The sequence below is a fragment of the Furipterus horrens genome, unplaced genomic scaffold (assembly GCF_987537825.1).
Source record: "Furipterus horrens unplaced genomic scaffold, mFurHor1.1.pri manual_scaffold_17, whole genome shotgun sequence".
NCBI lineage: Eukaryota > Metazoa > Chordata > Mammalia > Chiroptera > Furipteridae > Furipterus > Furipterus horrens.
Genome location: NW_028327187.1, coordinates 109,539,170 through 109,562,781, shown reverse-complemented (window position 1 = coordinate 109,562,781; position 23,612 = coordinate 109,539,170). Strand labels below are relative to the sequence as shown.

Genomic DNA, 23,612 nt, shown 5'->3' with positions numbered 1-23,612 from the left:
CAGATGATTGGTGAAAATCTTGAGCTTCATACTTTGTTATTGCATGACAGCTACATAAGCAGTTTTGTACAATGAGAAATACTAATTTAACATTTCACATTAAGCTACTGTCATGTTCAGCCTTATTGCAGGCAATGTAGACCTAGTCCATCATATATTCTGGAGAGTATTTTTATTCAATGAAGTTTTAAGAGAGCAAACTGAATGTTTTCCTCCTCTGAGAGCTTTTGGCTGCACTGATCTTTCCTAGTCTTTTGAACTCTTCCTTGGTATGTCTTAATCTATGCAAAATACACTAGAATCAGTTTTGTAGAAATGGAATTGTGATTGTTAAAGAAGGTTTTAGTATTGGCATCTTTAATTAAATGTAGCAGGATCACAGATATACCCACGACTTCTAGATGTGCAAAAAATGTAGCTTCTTTTTTTTCTTTTACTTGATTTGATCTCTTCATCAGGAGCTTCCTCCCACTCCACAGAGCACTGGAGGAAGGAGAAGACAGGGACAAGTTAAACATTAAACCTGCCAATCCACAGCATCCTTCTCTGATAGGTTAAATAGTCTCCTTTGGAAAACCAAGTCTCTTGGTTTAATGGAGTCTTTCAGATATCCTTCTCATAAGCCTTTTTGCAAGGAATAATCACAGTTATACTAATGGGAGGTGTGTTTCTTTGGGACACTGCAGAATTTCTGAAACTGTGGAATCATATTGGACACTACTACCCTCACTTCCTGTTTCACATTCATTTTTACATGTTGCTTATTTTCTTTACAATTTTTATCTTGAGATAATTATTGATTCACATGCAAGTTGAGGAGTTACCTTCTATTCCTTGTTTGTCAGAAACTTTTTAAAATCACAAATGATGAATTTTGTCCAATTTTTTTACTGTATCAGTTGATATGATCGTATGATTTTCCTTGTTGCTCTTGTTATGGTTTTCAGATGTTGAATCAGCCTTGCATATCTGGAATAAATTCAACTTGGTAAATATATGTAGTTCTTTTTTTATACATCACTGGATCTGGTTCGGTAATACTTTGTTAAGAATTTTTGTGCCTGAGTTCGTGAGAAATATTAGTCTCTAGTTTCTGCTTTTTGTGCTGTCTTTGTCTGGTTTTGGTATAAGTGTTTGGTAGAATTCTCCAGTGAACTTGTCTGAAACTGAAGCCTTAATTTATTGGAAACTTTTAAATTGCAAATTCAATTTACTTAATAATTATATGAATATCTTGGTTAAGTTTAGGTAGTTTGTTGCTTTCAAGGAATTGGCCCGTTTCTTATAAGTTATCAAATTTATGAGTGTAAAGTTTGTAATATTTCCTTTTTCTTTTAATGGCTACCGAATTGTAGGGATCTCCCCTGATTCATTCCTGATATCTATGATTTTGAATCCTCTCTTTAGCTTTATCAGTCTTGCTAGAGGTTATCAATTTTATCAGTCCTTTTTGCAGAACCAGCTTTTGCTTCATTGATTTTCTCAGTTGTTTTCCTGTTTGAAATTTCATTGATTTCTGCTTTTATATTCCTTCCTTCTTTCCTTTTTGCTTTGGTTTATTTTCTTTTTTTTTTTTTTAGTATTGAGGTAAGTACTTAGATTATTGATTTGGAATCTTTCCTCTTTTCTAATGTATGCATTTAGTGCTATAAATGTCTCTCAGTGCTGTTTTAGCTGCATCCCACGTATCTTGGTATAATGTATTTTCATTAAGTTATATGAAATTAAAATTTCCTTTGAGACTTCGTCTTTGTTTGATGGCTGCTTTGAAATCCTTGTCAGATAATTCTGACATCTCTGTATTAGCCTCTCTTGATAGTTTTTTCTCATTGATGTTAAAGTTTACCTAGTTCTTTGTATGATATGATTTTTCTATTGAAATCTGGACATTTTGGATGTTACGTCATTAGAGTTTGATCTTACTTGATCTTTTGTTTTATCTGCCTACTTTGACGTTGCTCTGGTAAGGGGGCTGATGCTCAGTGGGGATGGTAATTTAGTTGTCTCATTCCATGTCTGATGACACCCCCTGGGGAGCAGTTCCTTGTTACTGGTGTGGGTGGGAGTTTAGTTCCCTACTTCTCCTCTGCTGACCACCCTGGCTAGGAGGGGCATGAGTGCCTTGCTACTGCTCTCCAGTGGCCTCCACCGTAACTACCCTGGCATGGACTTGGACATACTCCCCACTCTGCCTTTGCTGGTGTGATTGGAGCCACAATTTCCACTGTTTCATTTGGCTGGAGTAGAGTGATTGTCTACAAAAGTTTTCCGTCTTTTTACACTGCTCCTTTCCTGGCTTCTGTTGGGGCTATTTTGTCTGTGCCTGTGGGTTTTCCTGGATTGCCTGTTCAAGTAGTTTTATTAGGGTTGCTTTAAAAACCTTGTCAGATAATTCCAACATCTGACTCATCTTGGTGTTAATGTCCTTTGTCTTTTCTCATTCTGGTTGTGACTTTCATGGTCCTTGGTATGATGAGTGATTTTTAAATTATATGTTAATCACTTTGGATATTATGAGACTTTGGATTCTTTAACTCTTTTTTGTTTGACAGGTAGCCTCCTTGTTGAGGGCTGAATGGATGTGTACATTCAGCCTCCCGCTGGGTCCCCCTGACAGGACCGCACCTCTGCAGATGTGTTGCTCTTACTCCCACTGCCTCCTTGTAGATGGGTGATATGGATGTGCAGCTCCTCACCTGGCCATGCTAACACCTTCTCAGTGAAAGTGGCTCACTGATTCACACTGTCATGTTGCCTCTGCTCCATCCTACAGACATTACCCTAGCAGAGGAGCCAGAGTACAGTTCCCTGCTGCAGGTGGGGGAGCCATGGAAGATCATGACTGGACCTGCCAACATCACAGGCTGGGAATAGGCACACGACCTGCTTCTGCCAGGCAGGGGATAGAAAATTAGCTTCCTACTCTGCCCCACCAACAGGGACTGCACCAGGTGGGGGAGTTGGAGCTGCTGCCTACTTCTTCTGAGACAGACTGCCCACTTAGCAACATTGAAATCTCATTGGGAAGGTGGTGCAGTTTTTCCATTGATGTTTGCCTGGAGTAGGGTGAATGTTGCCTAAAAGATTTTTTGTTGTTGCTAGCCCACCTTTTTCCTTGTCTTTTGGCCGTGGGAACAGGCTTTTCATGGCACTTTTTTATATTGGCTTGGCCAGAAAGTCTGTTACGTTTTTTCCATACAATGGTTCTGGTAGTGCTTAGTTGTCTTTAATGTCATTAGAAACAATTTTGTTAGATTGTATTGTGACAGCTGTCATATTACTGTGCATTAGAAAAAAACATCAAATTTGGTAAATTTTGTGCAGCCATTTTAATATTGAAAATGGAAGAAAATACTCAACATTTTCAGCCTACTATGCTTTATTATTTTAAAAAAGGTAAAAATGCAACTGAAACACACAGAAAAAATGATTGCAGTGTGTAGAGAAGATGCTGTGGCTGATTGAATGTGTCAAAAGTGATTTGTGAAGTTTCTTGGTACTATTGGCACAGTAACTCTTTCCTATATGGCTGTCTTATGCATGGGAAGATGTTCAGCAGCATCCCTGGCCTCTACCCACTAGAAGCCAATAGTGGGAGACAGCCGACATATCAAAATATCCAAATCAATTAAGTTATTGGTGAAAATAAGAAATGTGTCTTTTATTTTACGGGAAAAACCTAACGGGCTTTTTGGCCAACCCAATACTTGCCTCTCGTCAGTTTCAGGTTGGAGGTTCCTGTAGCACCCTATCCGCAATACATGGGAGACAGTGAGGAAACATAGGGAACTCACTGCCGTAGTGCTCCTCAAGTCCTGATGTCCCTAAGGCAGTCACCTTCCTTTTATCTACTCTGTCTTCCAATTCTTATTTAGGGGCTATATACAGGGATTTAGGGAGTCTATAGCTTTTAAGAGAATCTGGGAGGAATGGGGTTATTCCATCTTTACCAAAACTGGAAGTCTCTGTATGTGTGTGTGAAAATTCTGTAAACACTGTTTATATGATGATAACATCAGTTCATTCTTCAAATATACCATGTATCAGGTACTATGATTGGCCCCAAGGACTAGAGAAAGGACTGAGACACAGTCCTTGCCTTCAAAGGCTTCACAGTGTTGATAGAAGTCAAAGACCTGGGAAATAGATTTTAATTTGCCCCATGACACTCAAGTAGAAAACACAATTCTTTATTTTAGAAATAAAACTAAATCTAGCTCCATAACACCAGGCTGTGGTATTATTGGAAATCCTTTGCCTCCCATTGACTGATATAAGCCTCATTTGGTTTATGAGGTAGAAGGCAAATGGGATAGGGACCTAGTCCTTAAAGCCTTTGTTGTTACCATGGTTACTACTCATTGCTTGTCACTCACGTTACCATTAAACCTCTATCAGGAGCTGCCCTCTGGGGGTTTGTATCTCTGGCCCCAGCTCTGTAGGCTGTGCTGCTTAATGATGAGACTGGAGGAAACTCTTGAAGGACCACCAGTGTCCAGAGTTCTGGACACCCTTCTACCTCATGCAGAAGCTGCAGTCCACTGATACTCTCAGTCATGGAGGATCCTCCGGTCCTGAAGACTTGTCAGCTTACATTGACGTTAGCCTGTTGGACAGGAAGTTCAACTCTACTGCTTCTGAGAGCCTGGGCTTTATACTACTAAGGACTGTTAGTTCTCCCAGGGGCAGGAGTAGCTCCTCAGGGACAAACCTCATGGTCTGTGAGTGCCTCTGGAAACTTGCTTTGGTGATTTAGGAATGTACAAAAGTAGAACATGCTGAACTTGCTCCTTGATGGTAGTAATAAGGGTAATAACATTTAGCTCATGTGCTGTTCTGAGCATTTTATGTGTATCCTCTCATTCAATTCTAATAGCAACCTCAGAAATAAGTGATATTATTAGACTCAATTTTCAAAAAAGGAAATTAAGGCACTGAGAAGGTTAAGTAACTTGCCTAAGGTCACTCAGTCCAGTAGGTAGGGGAGCTAGGATTCAAATCCAGGCAGTTTGGCTCTAGATCTGAAGTTCTTACCCTTCTTCTGGATGTGTGACAATCTTTGAGTTTCACTTTGCTTTATTGTTTGTTTGAAATCAAGGTTGTGTCTAAAAGAAGTGCATCTGAGCTTCTAAAAGGTATTGCAAAATTAAATGTAATCACAATGCCTCTAATTAGAAGCACTTTGTTTTCTTACGAAATCACATAGATCTGGCAACAGAAATATGAAAAATGACTTAATCATTTCTTGTCCTAAATTTTAAACTGTTTGGAGTATAGTCTTTTACTAATCGATTTTTTTGTTTCTGAAACTAAGAAATAATGATTTTGTTAGAAATTCCTGCTTTTTTGTTCAGTTGTTTAGAGCTGAAAGGAAAACTTAACCAGATAATTTTTATTATATACATCCATCAATCACATTTCTTTATACATTTGTAATATTTTCTATTGTTTTAGGTGCCTTTTTGTTTAAATATAGGTAGTAGTAAAACTAGAAGGGTGTGATTAACAGTCATTATGTAAATATTATCCATGCTGTTAGACTTAAATCTTACAGGGCTTATTGTGAGGCATTAAGAATGTAGCCAAGTTCCTCTGTTCAGAGAAGATTCGTGCTGCCCTTTACCTTATTTTTTCAGTGAAAATGTTTACACTTTTTTATTCATTTAAAATGTGGAATTAAGTTTCATTTACATACAATTCTTTGTACTCCGTAGTAGAATCTAACAGTTCTATTACTTATCAACAGTGTTGAATAGGACATTTTGCCATGTTTTGTTAGACAATAATGTATAATTTCTCTTAAGGTCATCCATTAATTTTCATTTTTCTATCATTGGCTCTACTTTTTAAATTAAATTTATTGGAGTGACATAGGTTAATAAAATTATATAGGCTTCTACTATTGGTTCTGAAATTTCCACAGGCACTTACCCACTATGTGATTTATGAAGCAGATATCTTTTTCAAGTCATATCGATTTATCATCCATGCCTGTTTAAATGCATTATTTTTTGTTGAAAAACAATGTTAAATCAGTTATAGAAAAATTTAAAGCTATATTTTCTTGGCACATCTTAGTCTTTGAGGATGTATTTCCAGGGTTAAAATTAAATTTTGTACTCTTTGTTCACTGTTGAACACATTTTAAGTCCAATGTTTGTCTGATTGAGGTTGTTGATTGCCTGCATTTGGCATGCCTAATTAATACTATTTGTCTCAATTACTTGATCACCAGAAGTGGAATTTTTATTTTCTCATTATCTGCTCATTGTTATAAAATAAGGGCAAAATGAAATAAAAACGTGACACAGCTGCAGACATGATGGTTAATATTACTAAACTGAAATGGTGTCTGGAAAGCATCATTAGCATGTACTCTTTGAAATAATCCATTCATTTGCTGACATACCACAGTCTGAGTTCAGTGGTTTGAGAGTATTTGTGTATAATGTCCAAAAGTGTGCGTTACATGAAAATCAAGCATATTTACACTTTATATGATCTATAAATATGTGGCTAAATTGTTTTTGAAAATTCACCTATCACTTTCTGTTGAAAAGAGTTGCTATTTGCTCTGCCAGGGTGGGTTACTGAAAATTGTTCTTTGGATACCTCATTTTTTATTGAGATAACTGCATTTTATTTTTGAACATTTTGTTAATTACCTAATCTATAATACTAACATAGGGTAGTAAGTTATATTAGTCTGTAACTGTGAGGTGAATTACTTTTAAGTGATCCATTTTAAATTATCTTTATTGAGGCATAATTTGCATAGAAGAATGTACCTTCTTATATACAATAAGATGTACCCATTTTAATTGTACAGTTCTGTATGAACTAGTAGCCTTCATTACAGTTACATCCTTTGATGTTATCAGCCAATGTCCCTTTAGGTTGATATTGATCCACCAGCAGTTATACTGGGCCATATCAGAAGTACTTACAAAGGCTTTCTGGGTGTGTGAGTTTGTTTACATTATCAACTGAATTGCCCTAGATGCTTATGTTTTTTATGCTTATATTCGTGGCACTCAAATATCAGACGTCTAGCTGCCCCTAAGTCTCTCAGCCTCTTTTAATGTTCAAATAAAAATAGCTCAAGTAAAGTCTGTCTCCTTAAGAATGTGGCTTGCATTTTCAAGACAGCCTCTCTGTTTGATTTTTCTTCCCCTACCAAACTCATTGTTCTTATATCTCACTCACCTCTAGTGGCTCTTCTTTCTGTTCCACATCAGCCCAAGCTTTGCTGCTTTTCCTTCATTTCCCCAAAGTGTGCCTGCATGTTTATAGCATGCTTGCATTGAGGACTTAGCAACCATGTGATTGCACTGTAAGCAACAAATGTTAGATATTAGGAGTTATGTGACATTTCTGTTTACATATTTTGTCAGGCCTAGAGGAAAGCTTGCTTACTAGTTTTGTCACAGGATGGAATAGAGGTGACAGTGAAGGATAACAGTCCTTGTTTCAGGTGGAGAAATAAATCAATATGTAATAATATTTTAAGTTAGTAAGCCTTCTCCTGTAACTTGTTGGCAACTTAGTAATTACAGCCATTTTACAGTAATCCTACAGACGAAATATTTAACAGAAAGAAAGAAGAAAGCATCTGTTTTAATGTGTCTCCTAATGATATACTGTCCTTAAAAAAACTCAAATATGTATACTTTTATTCTGTGTTCTTGTTTGTTTTTTTAACTCAGTGTATATCAAGGAATTTATTTTTTTTCTTTTTAAATTTATGATAGGAAAAGGTGTTTCTCTGTTAAGCTGTAGTGGAATTAGTAAATGATTTCCTAAAAGAAGGCTGACCCAGGCCAACAGGATGTAAGTTTTGAATTGGTGATGGAGTACAGTGAGATATTTGCACTGGCTTTTTTTCTCTTTCTTGCTCAGCACACTTTGGATCAATCATACATTTGTTTCTTACCCACTTGGCAGTCCAGTGGTAGAATCAGACCTTTATTAAGTGGTCACATAAGTATGTAAAGGTGTTGTTTTAATAAAAGTTATGAAAAAGAGGTGTTTGCTAAGAGAGCATATAGGGCTTCAGACCTAATCATGGGCTGTGGAAAGGATCCCTTCAGCAAGTGAGGACTTAGCCAAGACCAGAGGGGTAAAACAGAATTGAATGGAGCAAGAGAGGTCATGAGGATGGTGGGGCTCAGCAAGCAAGGGAGACTTGGGGAGAGGAGGCTGGAGAGCATCCCAGTGGTCCCTGGACAGACCTTGCTGGCCACATTGAAGGGGCTTTGATATAATCCTTACGGCAGTGGAGTCTGGGGAAAGTTTTTTAAGAGGAAAGGTGGGGCACTGAAATTGGTTTCTGTTTCCAAATGAAGAGCCTGGTTGCTGAGTGGTGGGCATATCAGAAGGGTTAGGAGGTCAGGTAGTACACTAGGTGGGAACGCCTAGGGCTCTAACAGGGATTGGTCATGTTTGGGTAAAGAACAGTGGGCCAAATTGAAAGAGATCTAGGAGGCAAAAATCAACAGCTTTCAGTGATGCACTGGATGGATTTGGGGTACAGACAAGGGAGATGTCAAGAGTGATCCTAAATTTCTGGCTAGCATTCATGAGATATGGGGATAGGAGATGGGACCAGGTTCAGAAGGGGAAGATGAGGAAATGGTTAGGTAGGCATTCTATCTAAATATCTTATACTCTCTTACTGTCATTTTACATTTCAATAAAGATTTGTAGAGAGCAGATTTAGCCCAGAAGGAGTAGAAGGGATTTGATGTTGTAATGGAAATAAATGAGAAAATAGATTTTTGTTACCTAGGAATTTATTACTGACTTAGCTTGGAGGCAGTTGTTTTCTACATGATTTTGTCTCTGTAAGATCCTACTTCCTATATCTTCCTTTTGGAGCTCCATTCTCCCTCCTGTTCTTCATAATATATTTATTTTTCTAAGACTATCCTCTTTGTAGAGGCTGAGCATGAAGTGAGTCCATTATGAGGTTTCCTTGCAATGCATTTTAAAATGGTAAGAGTTTTCTTGAAGTACTCTTAGCATACATATTAAGGACACATCAGAGTTGACACCAATATCCTGTGACAATATTCTGATAATATATATCTTTGTGACAGTTTTGCTAGATATTGGTGTAGATGTTGTTTGACTCTGCTAAATTGTTTTTGGCCAAATTCGATGGATTTTTAACAAAAAAGTAAATAATGTTTTTATATACCTTTTGGTATATTTCACTACATAATGTTTTAAAGGAGCTATATTACAAAGGTTACTATAAAAGTAATTGCTGTTATAATGAGATAAATGCATTTTAGTGCCACAATTAATAGCTTTAGTAATTTTTGAAGAACTAATCTTTTAATTATTTTATTTTTTGCAACTGAAATTTATTTTCACAGTATATTAGTCTTTTCAAAAAGCTTTACCTGATCTCCTCAACAAGTGATCACTCTCTCTTTTAAGGGGGCGTTTTACAGTGGAATACCACAAAACCGTTAAAATGAATAAACTAGACCCACACTTTTCAGCATTGGCACTTTTCACATTTGGGGCCAGGTCATTCCTTGTTGTGGGCGCTGTCCTGTGCACTGTAGGATGTTTACTCGCATCCCTGGCCTTTACATACTAGATACCAGGAGACAAACCGAAAATGTCTCCAGACATTGCCAGATGTCCCTGGGGGTGGGGAAAGGGTGACCACAGTTGTCCCCAGTATAGTACCACTGAACTAGATGTATGTTTAAATCTCAGATACACAATGTTGTTCTTTAAAAAAAAAGCTGTTGCTAAAAGATGCATGCAGTGACATGCTAGTTACATGATTTTTAGTGTACGAAACAGCAGTAAAATTACTTACAGGTGAAGCCATTTGTAGTAATAAAAATCTGCATGGGAATGGTACATTAATTACCATCTTTAGGATAGAAGTTACCTCTGGGGAGAGAAGGAATGGGGAAGAACAAAAGTATATTTATGACATTTTACATTTCAAAAAGAGAGAGGTCAGAAGCAAATAAAACAACATATTATCAGCTTAAATCTGAGAGGTGTACATTTTTTTCTATATATTTACATGATCCATCTGTTTTGAACTCATGTGGCATGTCACATAACATTTTTGTACTTTTTATTTGTTGTCCTAAATTTTAACTTAATGCAATATTGCACATCAGGGTGTAAGCATTTGTGTATATGAGACACTTCATTTACTCCTATCAAACCTATGGTGTCACATACAACCTCACATAAAGCACGGGCCCAATGGACAATTCTTAGCTGACTGACTGAAATGATCTTCTCTGCTATATATCAGGTTTCTGTGAAAAAAAGTCAGAATAAAAATGAAGATGGAAACATTGACATTTGCTTTTACTTTTAGGTGTATCAATATTATAACAGACATTTTAGAAAACTAAGAATTTTTGTTGGTGCTAACATGTGCTTTTGGAAAAAAACACAGAAGAGAAATAATGGTGCCTCCTCAGTGGTGTGTGTGTGTGTATTTCAAAATATATCCTTTTCAACAATAAAACATATATATATATATATATATATACACATATATATACATATATATGTATATATGTGTGTGTGTGTGTGTGTGTGTGTATATGGCTCTATTACTACTTAGATGTATAATCCTGAGGAAAATTATGGGCAGTGTGTGAACGCACTTAGTTGGGATATTTGCATTCAAAATGTGGATTGAAATATTTTAAAATACTCCAGTTGTCAAATTGTATTCCCTGCTATTTTGATGAAGAAACAAAGAATTTCTCCCAATGAAGGACCTTCTCAAAGAGTAATTAGAGAATGAATTGTGGAGTACTGCCTTTGCATTGGCTTAATCTATGAATGGTGGAGTAAAGTAAAATCAATATCTTTTTCTGTTCTGTTTTATAATGCATGTTAGAAATTTAAAATTACAGAGCAAAACATTTAAAACAATGACTCTTGCTGCTTCCTTATACAGTGAATGATTGGGGTAGAGAATTCACTGTTCCAGAGCATGCATAAGTCAAGTTATGTAAGTGGATTTTAAATAACTTAGTAAATTTCATGATTGTTAATACCAATTAGCTGCTTTACCAACATATTAAGAAAGGACAGTTGAGCCCTCTAGATACTATTTTACTGTTTTATAACCTTTGACCCAGTTATATCACTTTCAGAATTTACTTTATGGAAATGGAGATGCAGATGTTGAAGTATGTCCATTGATAGACTGGTTAAATAACCATCCATTATAAATGGCGGCTTTAAAAATTATTTAATGACAGATAAATGTATCTGTACAATATTAAGGGAAATAAAAGTAACATGTAACGCAATGTACAATATTATCATTCCTATTTAAGAAAAACTTACTGGAAGAAAATATACCAAAATGTTAACAAGGGTTATTTATATAAATAGTTTTTTTATTTCTTCTTTATATTCTTTTTATACTCATAACTCTTTTTATACTCTTTATATTCTTTTATATTTTTTTGTAATGAGTTTGTACATTTTTCATAAGTAGTTTGAATAGAAGTGAAATGTTAAATTCTTCCCAGCATCTTCTTCTGCCCTTTATTACATGGGTTTTCTACCAAACATTCAGTTGAGTCTATGTGGAAAACTTTGTCTATTTGGCTTCATTCTTTAAGTAAATATAGAAACCATATTAAGTGTGTGTGTGTGTGTGTGTGTGTGTGTGTATTGAGAAGAAATAGGATTTCCATGTTATTGGTGAAATGACAAAATAATAAACATTTCATTTTATTTGACCCCCTTTGGGGCAACTGTTTTATACAGTAAATTCTATTTATGAGATGCTTAGGGGGAAAAAACTAATGAATTTCTTCAAGATGGTATAAATGTACTAGTTTTAAATTTAAATTTTTACTCATATGTCAGTGGACAGTTCTGAACCAAGCAATACTTTTTATTAAAAGGAGGTAAGGTTTTAACACTTAGGATACAATTTAAAAAAATGTATGTGGGCCTCTCGGGTTTAGAGTACAATATACGATGAAACACTACCAGAAACCTTTTTAGGTGTGAGCAGTCTTACTCTCTTCCTGGATATGTATCATTTTGCCCCTTAGTTTGTTCTGTGAGCAGTTTCCTGATAGGGTTTTTTCTTTCCCTTATGCCAGAGGTAGGTTGCTAGCTTGAGCTATCTGAAAAAGAACAGCATAAGAAAATGGTATTAGTGTATTGAGAGAGAGAGAGAGAGTAGCGTACCTAGAAGAGTTACCTGCTACTACTTATACTAATATTCTTGCCCATCATTTCCCACATTATGGTGACTTTACAATTATTCCTTCTCAGTGGTGAAATTTACAATATCAGAAAGTACCTGGAACCCTGACCAGTGTGGCTCAATTTGTTGGGCATCGTCCCACAAAGCAAAAGGTCACTGGTTTGATTCCCAGTCAGGGCACATGCCTGGGTTGAAGGTTTGATCCCCGGTCAGGGCGCATACAAGAGGCAACCAATCGATGTTTCTCTCTCATATCAGTATGTCTCCGTCTGTTTTACCCTCCCTTCCCCTCTCTCTAAAAATACATTTTAAAAATCTTATAAAAAATGTTTTTTAAAAACAAAGTATCCGGAAGGCTAAGTTCCTTTTAAGTCAGAAGGTTTGCTGATATACAAATACACTGTATCTCAAAAGCTGGCTCTATAATTCTGTTCTTCCATTAAGAAAAAAAGTAACACCCTTAAGAATTTTTCTCCTCAGCCTAGACCTTTCAGATAATTTTCCCCCCGTAAGACAAATATGAAAGCTGGCATTTTATTTCTTCAGTGGGCATATGAGAAATAGAAAAGTTTGATTTACACACAGTTACAACTCAGGGTTTATCTTGAAGCATAATGATTAAAATGGTTACTTTTCAAGACCTCCAGTCAAGATGGAGGTGTAGATAGACAGACTTCGCCTCCTCGCTCAACCACAAAAAGAATTACAACTCAGTCTCCAAACAAATAACACCCCAAACTGACAGAAAACTGAACAGTATGGAAGTCCAACAACCAAGGATTTAGAGAAGCCACATTCATCCAAATGGGTAAGAGAGGTAGAGATGCAGACACAGGCAGAGAGGCGAGGAGACATGGTGTGGCACGGAGAGGCAGCAGCAGCAGCAGAATGGGCACAGGCAGTCCCACATTCACATGTAGATAAAAATTGGGAGGGATACCTTGGGAGAGAGCCATCCCAGTCCCAGGCCAGACTGCACAGCCCAGGGTTCCAGCACTGGGTAGATAAATTCTCATAACTTCTAGCTGTAAAAACCAGTGGGAGTTGGGGCAGTGGAAGAAACTACTGGATTTTCAGGAAACTCCACTTAAGGGCCTGCATGGTCTTAGAACATACCCAAACCCAGCCACTCTGGGATTCAGCACCAAGGCAAAAGCTGGACAGGCGCCAGGCACATATGGGGAGTCAGTAAAGTGATTGGAAATAGGGCGAGTGCTGGGCAAATGTTCAGAAGCCACGCAGTGGCACTGTCCACTCTCCAAGCCCTCCCCTCCCACAGAGTCACATAGCAGTGAAGTGGGTTGCCCAGTCCTAGCAATTACCTAAGACTCTGCCCCACACAATTTACAGGTGCCTTTTTTACATTAAGTCATGCTACTAAGATAGGGAATCAGACCAGCTCTACCTAATACACAGAAACAAACACAGGGAGGGTGCCAAATTGAGGAGACAATTAAATATGGCCTAAATGAAAGAACAGAACAAAACCTCAGAAAAAGAACTGGATGAAACAGAGAAAACCAATCTATCAGATGCAGAGTTCAAAACACTGGCGATTAGGATGCTCAAATAACTCACTGAGTACAGCAACAACATGAAGCAATGAAGGTTACATTAAGTGAAATAAAGAAAAATCTATAGGGAACCATCAGTGATGGGAAGGAAGCTGGGATTCAAATCAACAATTTGGAACATAGGAAAGAAATAAGCATTCAACTAGAACAGAAAAAAGAAACAAGAGCCCAGAAAAACAAGGATAGTATAAGAAGACTCTGGGACATCTCCAAATGTGCCAATATCCAAATCATAGGAAGGCCAGAAGAAGAAGAGGAAGAGCAAAATATTGAAAACTTATTTAAAAAAATAATGAAAGAGAACTTAACCTAATTTGGTGAAGGAAATAGACATAGAAATCCAGGAAGTGCAAAGAGTCCCAAACAAGTTGGACCCAAAGAGGACCACACCAAGTCACATCATAATTAAAATGCCAAAGGTTAAGATAAAGAGAGAATCTTAAAAGCAAGAGTAAAGCAAGACTATCAGCTGATTTCTCAAAAGAAACTGCAGAGAAGAAGAGACTGGCGAGAAGTATTCAAAGTGATGAAAAGCAAGGATCTACAACCAAGATTACGCTATCCAGCAAAGCTATCAATTAGAATGGAAGGACAGATTAAGTGCTTCTCAGACAAGGTAAGCTAAAGGAGTTCATCATCATCAAGACATTATTACATGAAATGTTAAAGGAACTTACTTAAGAAAAAGATCAAAACTATGAACATTAAAAAGGCAACAAATTCACAACTATCAACGATTGAATCTTAAAAACAAACAAACTAAGCAAACACCCAGAACAGTAACAGAATCATAGGTATGGGGATCATCAGCTGGGAGGGGGAAGGGGGAGAAATGGGGAAATGGTGCAGGGATTAAGAAGCATAGTTGGTAGGTACAAAATAGACAGGGGGGATGTTAAGAATAATATAGGAAATGGAGAAGCCAAAGAACTTATATTCACGACCCATGGACATGAACTAAGGGGGAGTATTGCTTGAGAGCAGGTGGTTTTGGGTGAAGGGGGGCAAAAAGGAAAAAGCTGGGATGAGTGTAATAGCATATGAGTAAAATTACTTAAATAAAAAATAAAATAAAAAATGGTCACCCCCCCCCTGCCCCACTTTCTTGATCCCTCTTGCTTTTGTAAGAAACTTAGGTTAAAAGCACATATATTTAATGTTAATGATTTGTACCATGTTGCTTAATGTCTGGTGTTTTGTCCCTTTTTGAAGCCTTTGTTCTGATAGAGGGACAATGTTTTATTAAAAGATTTGATCTACAGTTTTGAAAGTGTACTCAGAGTAAAGTACAAGCCTGAGTCATTCAGATGACATGTTTGCTATGAGGAATCTATATATTATTTTACCAAAAGCCTTTTATAGACCAGAATAAGACATGAGTTATTTAGCCTCAGTGGTACTTAGTTGTTAGCATTTCCATTTCCTTTCTAGCTCTTATATTCTTTTCTTCCAACCAAAATAGGAAGAAAAATAATTTGCAACGTTTTAGTTTAAAGTAGTGTTCTGCTCACAAACTACTACTGTTAGTTCAGGAGAGCTAATTTTAAAAGGTGGAGGTGGTGGTGGTGGTGATTGGTATTTGCTGACAAATGTTTACCCCACTTTGGATTTTAAATGACCATCCATCCGGAAGAGTTGGTGAGCAACTAGATAGGTTTGTTAGAAAAAGGTAAGTGAAGGAGGAGACTTGGAAGAAGCATCCCGCTACCAGCAAATGCCAAGTATTATAGAAGCCTTGCCTCTGATCTTTGAAGCCCAGTTAAAATGTGTCCCTAGGTTACAGAGAGCAGTCCCTTTGGTGGTTTGTTGTCAGTCTTCCTGGCACTTTTATTTGTCCTCAAGACATTGACATTTCTCGTTCATCCCAGGTCTCTCACTGTTGTGCTCTTTACCCGCTCCCTGGCTCCCCCTTCTCCATTTCCTTTCCTGACAATGTCTAGAGGGTGGTAAGAAAGAATTTTGGAGCCAAGTGAGGGATTGGGGAGGAGGAGGAGGATCTATATTTTATTCCCTGGGTTCTTGCCACTCTGTCCCAGAATATACCTGCCCCCGGACAGTTGGGATTCCCAGTTTGAAAAACATGGGAGAATGAGTTTCTTTCTGCCTCTTTTTCCTTTGCAGGAAACACATGAAATTGTGGCAATCAAGAAATTCAAGGATAGTGAAGGTATATATATTTTTTCTATATATAAATATATATATTTAATTTTTATAACTAGAATGTGGAAGAGTTGGAATCGAGCTGATTAGACTCTATTCCTGAAATTATAAAGTCTCAATATTAGAAAGTGAATATAGCTTATTTTTTATCATGCTTTGCTTTGAAAATTTTAGTTCCTTCTGTGTGACTCTTCAATTCTCATAATAATTAGAAAACTCATCTTGTATTTTAAGGTATGATCAACATTGGAAAACTTGCTTCATATGCTGGATAGAAAGCATGCTATTTATGTTGTTTCTAAATATTGTTAAGATGAGGAAATTGATTTGAAGTAAGTATTTCTGTGGGTTCACACACATAGCAAACACTGTGTGAACAGTTTTAGTATTAGGTACTGTGATCTCAGGTTCCTAGTCAGTTAGAAATACAAGAATAAGTGGTACATAGATGGTATCAGGGGAGTGATTTTATATTGTCATTGGGTGAATAAAAGCTTTTTAAGGGCCAATACTGTACTTAGAGGGCTTGTTCACATATCCAGACCATTTCCAATAGAGTATTAAAATTATCCCATGCTAGGTGAGAAAGGTTAAAATAATCCTTTTTTTTTTAAGTTATGTACAAAAAAGGTAATGTATCAAAAAGTAAATAATGCATATCAGTAGTTTATTGGGTTTTAAATGTAGACTATTGGCCATTTAAAGATAGACAAGTACAAAAACTGACCATGAAGACACTCATGACGTTTGAGAAGCTCAAGGCAGCATTTTTCTAGTTTTTTATTGGACAGAGGCCTGCAGTAGAAATGTTTTTTTACATCCTAACCCAGTATCAACATATATAATGTCCTATATATAACTGAAAGAAAAGTGTCACAAAACTTTATTTTACTAACATGAGGTTCTCCATTTGCTGTTCTTTCCTGGTCATACAATTTATATAGATGCTTATTGTGGCATCAAATACATTGATTTCACCACTAATGAGTCACAACGTTCCATTTGAAGAATAGTGCTCCCGGCTTAAGAGTCACCAGCATAGCATCACCCTTCATATCTAATTAGAAGTATGACAATAGCAGTCACAGCCTACTTTCATCAGCACGCGTTGACTGACTACTGTAAGACAGCAGCCTTTATATTTTTGAACAGTTTCATCACTGTTACCTTAGAGATTCAGCAAATGTTAAATAACAAAAAAAGGCTCACTAACAAAGTTCTGTCGTATAGAGTCAGTGGTATTTGATGTAACCTGACTGATGTGCTGGTTATGTGGAACACATGCACAGCAGCTAGGAACTCTAGCAGCCATTGTCCTGGCAGCCTTAGAGAGAAGGCAATAAAAAATGCTTTTAGCTTATTCTTAAAAAAGAAAGAGGGAGAGAGAGAGAGAAAAAAAAAGACAGGAAGGAAGGGAAGGAGGGAGGGAGGGAAGGAGGGAGGGAGGGAGGGAAGAAGACACTTCAAATGATGTACCTGTAGTCTGACAGGAAACAGGAGCCCCAGGCCAACCCACTCTGAGACCACTAGAAAAGAGCTTTTTAAGCAGTGGCTTTGAGCTAATAACCACAGGTGGCCAAGAGACAAATGGTGATCTGCTAGAAAGTGTGGTTGCCAACAGTAAATCAAAGCGTAACCGTTGCATGAGTACAAGGACTTCTGTCTGTGCATTCATCTTATAAGGCACATCGTCAAACATCAGTTACCACCAAAAATAGTAATTGTTATCAAATTTTTGAAACAGTACAATCTAGGGCATGTATGCCATTGCTTTTTTAAAAAACTAAATACCATGTTCTTTACATTCTCTATCCTCTGCATACCCATTCTTAGCTTCAATTAAATGATTTATTTGTACCTGTGTTACATCTTCTGCGTGGCAATCAGTAGTGCATCTGTTGAAATTCATTGAGCACTGAATGAGGTGCTGTAAGAGCTGTGAAGGTAAATTGGGTGCAAATGTCAAGAAGCTTATGACCTACTAATAGAATTAAGACCTGTAAATAAATAGCAGTAAAACAGAGTAGAAAGCAGTCAGTGCCTGAATGAATTTGTATAATTTTGAGGTGAGGTTGTTTCTAGTTGTGGTATCCTAGCGATGTATGAATAGTGAAGACATTATAGGAAACATTTGATCAGCCCTTATTTCACAGATCTGACAAAACATCACTCCAACTCTGCCTTCATTGCTGTGGGGCCGTTTTCCATTACCGAACTTCAGGCATGTACCCTTATCACCCACTGTCATGAGCAAGGCACCATCCTTGAAAGGAGTTAATCACACGTTTGTGTCTTTCCACAATGCCAGGTTTATCAGGGGAGACCTCTCCAATAAGCCATTAGTGTCAAACGCCAAGGGAGCTTGTGTGATAGAAGCGAGCAGAGCAAGCTTCCGGCACGAAGTCCTAGTCACTGGTGGCATCTGCAGGTGGAGAGGCGGTGTCGGTCCCAAGCCAGGGGGCTACCATGGCGGCACACGACCAGTGGAGGAGAAGTGCAGCAGCGCTCTGAGCGAGACCTGTGGTACAGCCAGGCTCGAGCGTTGGGTGGTTGGAGCCCTGACTTCTTATAACCCACCAGGGATGGAGATCCCACTCATAGAGGTGTCCAGATGGAGTCCTTATCCAAGTGTCTAGACTTGTGGTTTCAGGCATTCTGGCCCCTCCTAAGGGCGTTTGCATTACATTCCATTACTTCAGTCTTGACATAGCACTTGACATACTGTTCACGGCTGACAGGGACTCCATAGTGGATTGTCAAAGGTGTCCAGAAAGCCCATTTTGCTCTTACTCTATACACCCACTCATTTTGCATATGGACACCTTTGTAAGTGCACCTCTACATACTTCTTGAGGGTTACTTCCCAAACATGTCAGTAATAGACTCTGAAGACATAGCCAATTATTTATAACATTTTACTTCAGTCCTATTTTAGGCACACTTTCCTTCTGTTTCCAGTTCTCCCTGGGAGATTTCATACTCTGTTTTCTGCCCTTACCCTTTTCATCCTGCCAGTGTAGTATCTTGCTCAATGGAAAGTAAGGGGAATGTGTGTGGTGAACAACACTTTTGGAGTATGAAGTGTACATAAATAGTACAGATGAGGATGTCCATTCAACCCCCATGTACACCACTTTATTCTGAAACAGTTTATCAGTTTCAGACAGACCAATTATAATAAAAAATTTCATAATATTGCCCTTACTGTCAAAGCTCTCATTAATCTCTTATTAGTTTCTCTGAAAATAATCTCTTGATATTATGATAGTGACTTTTCTAAAACCAATCTTTAAATCTTTGTGAAGCTAATGAAATAACCCTGTAAAAAATATTGTTAAACCATAATAGGATCTGAATTTGGTCTGATCCACATTCAAACTAATTAAGTATTCTTACACTGATGATATCAAGGGATATTTTATGAGAGTATATGTTACCTGCTGTTAGCTTTAAAAGATTATGACTATGTCCTATTTCCTTGTTAAATATCTGTGTATCCACAAATCTGTATAAAATGTTTTGACACTACGTTTTAAGGTAGGCCACTAATTTATTCAAGAGGTCCTTATTATCCCGAGATAATAGATCATTATTTAAAATGGGAACCAAAATTTCATAATAAATATTATTATTTATTAGGTTAGATTAGGAAAGAGAAACAAATAACAAAGATAAGTTTACTTTATCTTATAATTAACACAATTTAGGTTATAAAAGCAACTTTGTGCCATTTCTTAGAAGAAAGAATCATGTTCTCTTTTGGGGGGAGGGGCAACTTTTTCAGAATAAAAAAGAGTCATTAAAAAATACACAAAAGACTCTCAGTTTTCGCTCTGTATGTTCCTGTCTTTCTGTCTTCATCCTTGTCAGTTTTTTATTCTGATATAGCTATCAGATTATTTATCAATTTCTTTGCCTTTGATTTTTCCCTGAAAGACTTTGATATACTGGGTGGAGGACAAAAACTCCTGTTAAAGGGGAGGAATGCTTCAGTGATGGCATTTTTATCTGAGATCACTTCATTAGTTAATATTTTCTTGTTTTGATGCCATTTACTTCTTTATACCTCATCATAAATGTGAAGTCTCAGATAATGAATTCTTAATGATACCCTGAATGATAGTATTATAAATGTGTCTATTAATGTCAATTTCCACAGAGAAACATTGACTGATAAACACCTAACTAACCAGAAATCTCCATAGAATTAGTTCTGCTCAGCATTTGGGTTTTCTGAGAAGAGAAAAATGACTACAGACCAAAAAGATACTAGAGATTATTTAGTTAAAAGGTTCTTTTAGACTATGTAAAATAATAATTAGCCTGATTCTTCTACCCTTTTTATAAGTCCAGTCTTGTACAATGTTATTTGATGTTCAGAGTATAATCTTCTATCACTATTGGATTATCATTCTCATGCACACATGTACACGTGTCTGCCATCCTGAATTTATTAACTAATCCAAGAGCACTGATTTAGACTAGATAGCTTTGGACCAGCAAGAATTAAATGCATTGTTTGTTCAGCTTTTACTTGAGGAGATCCTTCCTGTGGTATGGAATTTATTTTCGACATATACATTTGGATCTTCTAATGTGACAACACCTTTTGCTTCATTGGACTTTTCAGTCCTTTGTATAGGTGATGGAGTGAGGAGGAATTCTCTCTACTTGTCACATAGCAAGGAGACTTGACTCTCAGGGAGCTGTGTTGCAGTCTTCACTTAAGATGGAATTTAAGTTGTCTCTCTACTTTTATATAAATTAAAATTGCTTTAATTCATATCTTGCTGCTGCTTTTGTTCTCTGTAGATAAATACTTTTCTCTTGGAATAGACCTACTTATTCTTCTTAATCATGAGAAAATGTTTAATCGATCATCCTTTTTCTTCCAATTTATTTAATTCTTATTTTTACCCAGACACTGGAAAGCTGTCTCTTTATCTCTGGATCAAGGAACTGTGGACACTTATTTTATATATATATATATATATATATATATATATATATATATATATTTTAATTTTATTTTTTGGTTATTCAATTACAGTTGTCTCATTTTTCCACCATTGCTCCCCCCACCCAGCCCACCCCTTCTCCCACAATCATATCCCTCCCCGTTGTCCATGTCCATGAGTCATTCATACACGTTCCTTGACTAGACCCTTCCCTTACTTATCCCCCTTCTCTCCCTCCCTTATTTTATATAATGGTACAAAACAAGAGTTCATAATCTTTGCTCCTTAAATTCAAGAACTTGATTTCTTTGTAAGAGAGGCCTTGAAACTAATGTTGCAACCCCTAGTTAAACAGAGAATTCAGTTCACTAAGCTTGAGCATTCTGCTAGTCATGATTTCACCACACTTGCTTTTATTGTCCAAACTTCGGGAATTCTTCGAGGATTTGGTGAATGTTTTGCACCTTTCATGATTTAATAAATTTCCATCATGCTTTATCCAGCCTTCATCTCTGAAGATTTAAGGGTTCTCATCTCTTCTGGTATATATGACAGCACCACTCTTCAACCCTCCTGGCCATGTTAATTACCCTTCTGTTGATATTCCTTCTTCAGCCAGGGCAACCGCACTCAAACATGGTATCCTTTTGGTTTTATACAAGGATGGGTTGACTACCACCAGTATACCTGTTTGAAGTTCCATTTTGGGGGGCCTCTTTGGCTACACAAGAATGTCAGGGTTGTGATTTCAAAAAGTAGGTTATAGCTATTTTGGGTTTTCTTTTACAAACCCACAGTTCTTTAAAAATAGTTACAATAGAGATTCAGCTCATCTTTAGATTTTTCTCTCTTCATCACTTATCTTTGCATTTCTTTCTCTCCTGTGATCTTTCTTCTTTAAAATAATTTACTTTTACTTTTGTCAACCTCTCTTCTTGATTTTTAGGTGTATAAACTTACCTTCCTGGCAAGCTTCAAAGCGGTTTTGTTTTTTGGCTTCATTGTTTTGTTTTACTTAATGTCCTTTTCCTACCCTGCCATTTAGTTACCACTCAGTAGAGTTTATATAATTTTGTCAGAGTTGCTATCTCTGCAAAGCTCAACACCCTCAGTGATAAGTGATGACCAAGCCATTAGCCTGCATAGAGCTAGAAGGACCTTCTGCATCATTGAATAGAATCCCAACCGCATGCATAGCCAAGGATCCGAAGGCCCAAAGCTACACAGCTACTGTGTGATGAACTGAGACTAAGATGAAAACGCCAGGGTCTTGCTGAGTTTTTCTTCCACCTATAGCATGCAGCTTTACCACTCAGCTGAGCACTAACAGAGTCTAGACCTGAAACCAGGTGTTCCACCTCACTCTCCAGCACTCCCTTACTGCCTTCCACCATGTTGCCTATGTCCCTGTGTTCTACCCAATGTGATGTTCTCTTCACTCACCCTGAGAAAGTTATTCTTTCTCGAATTGGTTTCTTCATTTATAAACTGGAGGAGGCTGGCCTAAATAAAGAATCCATGGGATTCTGTCAAGTAGAAGGCAAGGATTTTTGTGCTCACTGCTACCACCTTTGAAAAGCTCCCTCACTGAACAGCCTGGCTACTTTCTGAACCTCTGAGGAGAGAAGCATGCATACATGGAATGTGCTTTCCTTTTCCTCATCATCTGATTGTTTAGTGCCCAAATTTTCATCATAAAGTCCAGGGTAGGCCAGGAACCTTGAAGGTACTCGGAGAAACAAAAATGATAGACTATGCCCAGCGATGAGGAGTGTTCATTTTGCTCGCACTTAGGAAATTAATAATTCGACTTCCTGTCCATTCCCTCTCATTACAATCTCAACTTTTAATACCTGACTGGCATAAATTAGAGAAGCCTTCGTTTCCTAAAAAAGAAAGGCTGCTCAAATGAGGTGGTTTGGGCACTACATACTAAGTGATTTTGTGAACTGCTTTTGGAAGATTCCTTTCTCTTCTCTCTGGAAACATACTTAAGTAGAGTCAGTATTGGTTTGAATGATGTATATATAACAAAGAACCAAAATTAAATGAGTTTTAGGCTCGTACTCAATGAGATTTTAATGAAAAGAAATCATAGATTATTATATTTTAAAAGGCCATGGGATTTTTTAGGATAAGTGTATGTGTGTAGGGTGCCCATTTATTTACTTCATGAATGACAAGTTAAGTGGCTTGCCCAAAGTTACATTTCAGTGTTAGTTGGTTAAAAGCATACAAAACCTAGGTCTTGCATTGCAGTTGCCCATGTCATAAGGAAATAAGTGCAAGCCACATATGAGCAAAGATATCTTCCTGGCTCCAGTGGAAGTATACCTGTAGGAAGTATTTATTGATCCTCTTTGTAACAGGTACAGTCCTAGGCTGGTTGTATATGGTTGGACAGAAGAACTAAGGCCTATCTTCCTAGAGCTCTCAGTTTGCAGGGGTGGCCACATAGATGGTAAACCAGTAAGCAAACAAACACATAAATAAAGATGGTGTGAAGATTTGCAAGAAACTTAGAGTATTGTGATAAGGAGTAATCGGGATGGAGGCCTGCTTAGGTTTAGTGCTCTGGGCAAGGCTCATGAGGAATAACATTTATGTATTTTTATATATTTTATTGATTATGCTATTAGACTTGTCCTAATCTTTTCCTCTTTGCCCCCCTCCACCCAGTACCTTTATTCC

The 23,612-nt window shown here is 37.3% G+C and overlaps 1 protein-coding gene across 2 annotated transcripts in view; it reads left to right on the top strand.

The window, feature by feature from the left end:
- CDKL5 (cyclin dependent kinase like 5) overlaps positions 1 to 23,612 on the top strand; it is a 109,981-nt gene that overhangs the window by 25,858 nt on the left and 60,511 nt on the right. For both annotated transcript variants that reach the window (XM_090264458.1, XM_090264457.1), the window contains exon 3: positions 15,925 to 15,970. In XM_090264458.1, coding sequence (XP_090120584.1) covers positions 15,925 to 15,970 — 46 coding nt within the window. The remainder of the gene's footprint in view (positions 1 to 15,924; positions 15,971 to 23,612) is intronic.